At 38.9% G+C, this 2,190-nt stretch overlaps 1 protein-coding gene across 1 annotated transcript in view; it reads right to left on the bottom strand.

Moving 5' to 3' along the window:
* Window positions 1-1,444, bottom strand: part of ndufaf7 (NADH:ubiquinone oxidoreductase complex assembly factor 7) — an 8,004-nt gene extending 6,560 nt beyond the window's left edge. Inside the window, exon 1 of the mRNA XM_015395659.1 lies at window positions 1,279-1,444. Coding sequence (XP_015251145.1) covers window positions 1,279-1,444 — 166 coding nt within the window. The remainder of the gene's footprint in view (window positions 1-1,278) is intronic.
* Window positions 1,445-2,190: the final 746 nt, after the last annotated feature.

The following is a 2,190-nucleotide window of genomic DNA, read 5'->3' as shown; positions in this document are numbered from 1 at the left end:
GTGTTTTTTCCCCTTTTATTTCATTGATTTTTCATCGTTTTTCTTTTCAAATTGAGTATTTTTCTAATTTCTCTTTCACAAATTATGTATTTAAAAGAATCTATTTTTATTTAAATGTTATTTTCTCTACAACTTCAGGTTTTGAGATTGGGTTGTACAAATAGCATTCTCTAGTGATGGTTAATGAGGCATCTGTCTTGCAGAATACTGACACCTGCTGGACATTTAAAGGTACTACAGGCAGCTTATTAGACTAAACTGAATAGATCTGATAAACTATTGCTATGATAGCACTTAAGTTATTGTAGCTTATATTGTATTATTTCATATCTATCTTTAAATAGAAAATATTTTTGATATTTTTACATGCAGCCAATAAATAACATAAACATTTATCATAATGTGAATATTTAGGGTGAAATCTGAATGAAGATGCTTGTGGACTAGGATTTTAAAACAATAAGTGCAGTAAAAACAGTAAATTAACTAAAAGTCAATTTGGAATTTACTTTAATTGAGATAAGTTGAGTTATACCTGAGAGGAAAAGTATAAGACAACAAGAAAATTAAAATAAAAACCCAACGGCTGAAACGTTCCTGTTCCTTTTATGCTCCAAAATTCTGGATCATTTTAATGATAAAAAGCAAAAGATGAGACATTTTTTTTTAGCAGATGCATCATGTCGACAGATATGTTTAAGTTAAACACAGTTTAGTGAGTCAGTCAGTTAGAAATAAAATTCTGGATTGGCCACAAGACTTTCTGGTAACTGTGGGCGGTTCTAGACAGGGGCCAACGGGGGGCCAGTGCCCCTCTAGATCATGTCCTGGCCCCTGTTATGGCCCCTGTACTGAAGACTCAAAGGAATTCTAATGATGATCTGCGCTGGAACAGACATGGTTACTGATTGGTCCTTTGCATCTATTTCTTTTTTTTTTTCGTTTCATTATGTTTTACTAATTATTTAAAAACAATAAGGTGATAGCTTCAGTGGGATTGAGAATAGAAATGTCACTTCATGCAGCTATATAAATATATTTGCAGGGATTAAAGCAAAAAAAAAAAAATCCTGAGCCTGAACTTTTCGACACAGGCAAGAGACTCATATATATATAAATAAATAAATGCGTGTGTATTTTTAAGCCAAGACTTTTGAAAATCCAATACCAAAAGCGGCCAGCAGATGGCAGCAGTGTATCTATATGTAGTGTGAATGAGAGGTTGTGTTCGGTGAGGAAAGCCTTATTATTAACTCTCATAAACGGTCAGTTATTGACGCTGGTCCATCAGCTGTTGCCGTAGCTCCCGGCTAACGTGTAGCGTGCGCGGCCGCACGAACAGCAGCTTGATGACCAGGGTCATGTCTGCGTAGCACCTTTTTTTTCGCAGGATGCGTAAATAAACGTTCCTGGAGCACAGCGTGCCGGAGTTCATGGACTGCATGGTTCCCACTCCATGCTTCTCTCTATCGTCCTTCTCTCCAAACACAAAGTTAAATTTTTTTGTTTTTTGACCTTTTACACGTATCTCCGTTGAATAGCAGGTGACTTTCCGTGTAGAACAGCACTGAACCCAAATCTATCTGGCGACTTTAGCAAGAAACGAGAGGAGGAGGAACACGCTTTCCTAAGACCCGCCCCCTTCTCCTTCTGATTGGCTAGTACTGTTAGTTTCAGAGCGCTCCTTTGCTACCACTGACTGACAAACGCAAGAGGGATTTCGAATTTTCTTTCTTTTTGTTTATTTACCGTCAATTTATTTTCAAGTGATTTTTAGTTTTTTACCCATGGGTAATCCACTATGGAGCGGAATATTTTACTCCTTGTATTTGAATCCCTTCCGTGTTTTTTTATTTCATGCTTTTCTGGGCCCCCATGAAAACAATGCTGGCCCCCTGGAACACTTGGTCTAGAACCGCCACTGAAACGCCACGCGAACCGATACAGCGTTTTGCTCTGTGGGCTCCACGCATGCACCAACGCATCGGTGTTACTGGACCCATCACTAACATTCTCTTCATTTCTGGGAGCTTGTTTTCCTCTGGAGCAGAAACGGATTTAGGAAATTTGGGGCCAGGCAGACAGGCAGGGGGCCCCATTTTTCATTTGGATGAAATAATAGCTGCATGAATCATGACAGCAGACAAGATAGAGGAGAGCAGGAGGCGGGGTTACCAATCTACTCGCTCT

Source organism: Cyprinodon variegatus, unplaced genomic scaffold (genome assembly GCF_000732505.1).
Source record: "Cyprinodon variegatus isolate N-32 unplaced genomic scaffold, C_variegatus-1.0 Scaffold752, whole genome shotgun sequence".
In the NCBI taxonomy this organism is placed as follows: Eukaryota; Metazoa; Chordata; class Actinopteri; order Cyprinodontiformes; family Cyprinodontidae; genus Cyprinodon; species Cyprinodon variegatus.
This window is presented reverse-complemented; position numbering and strand designations above follow the sequence as displayed.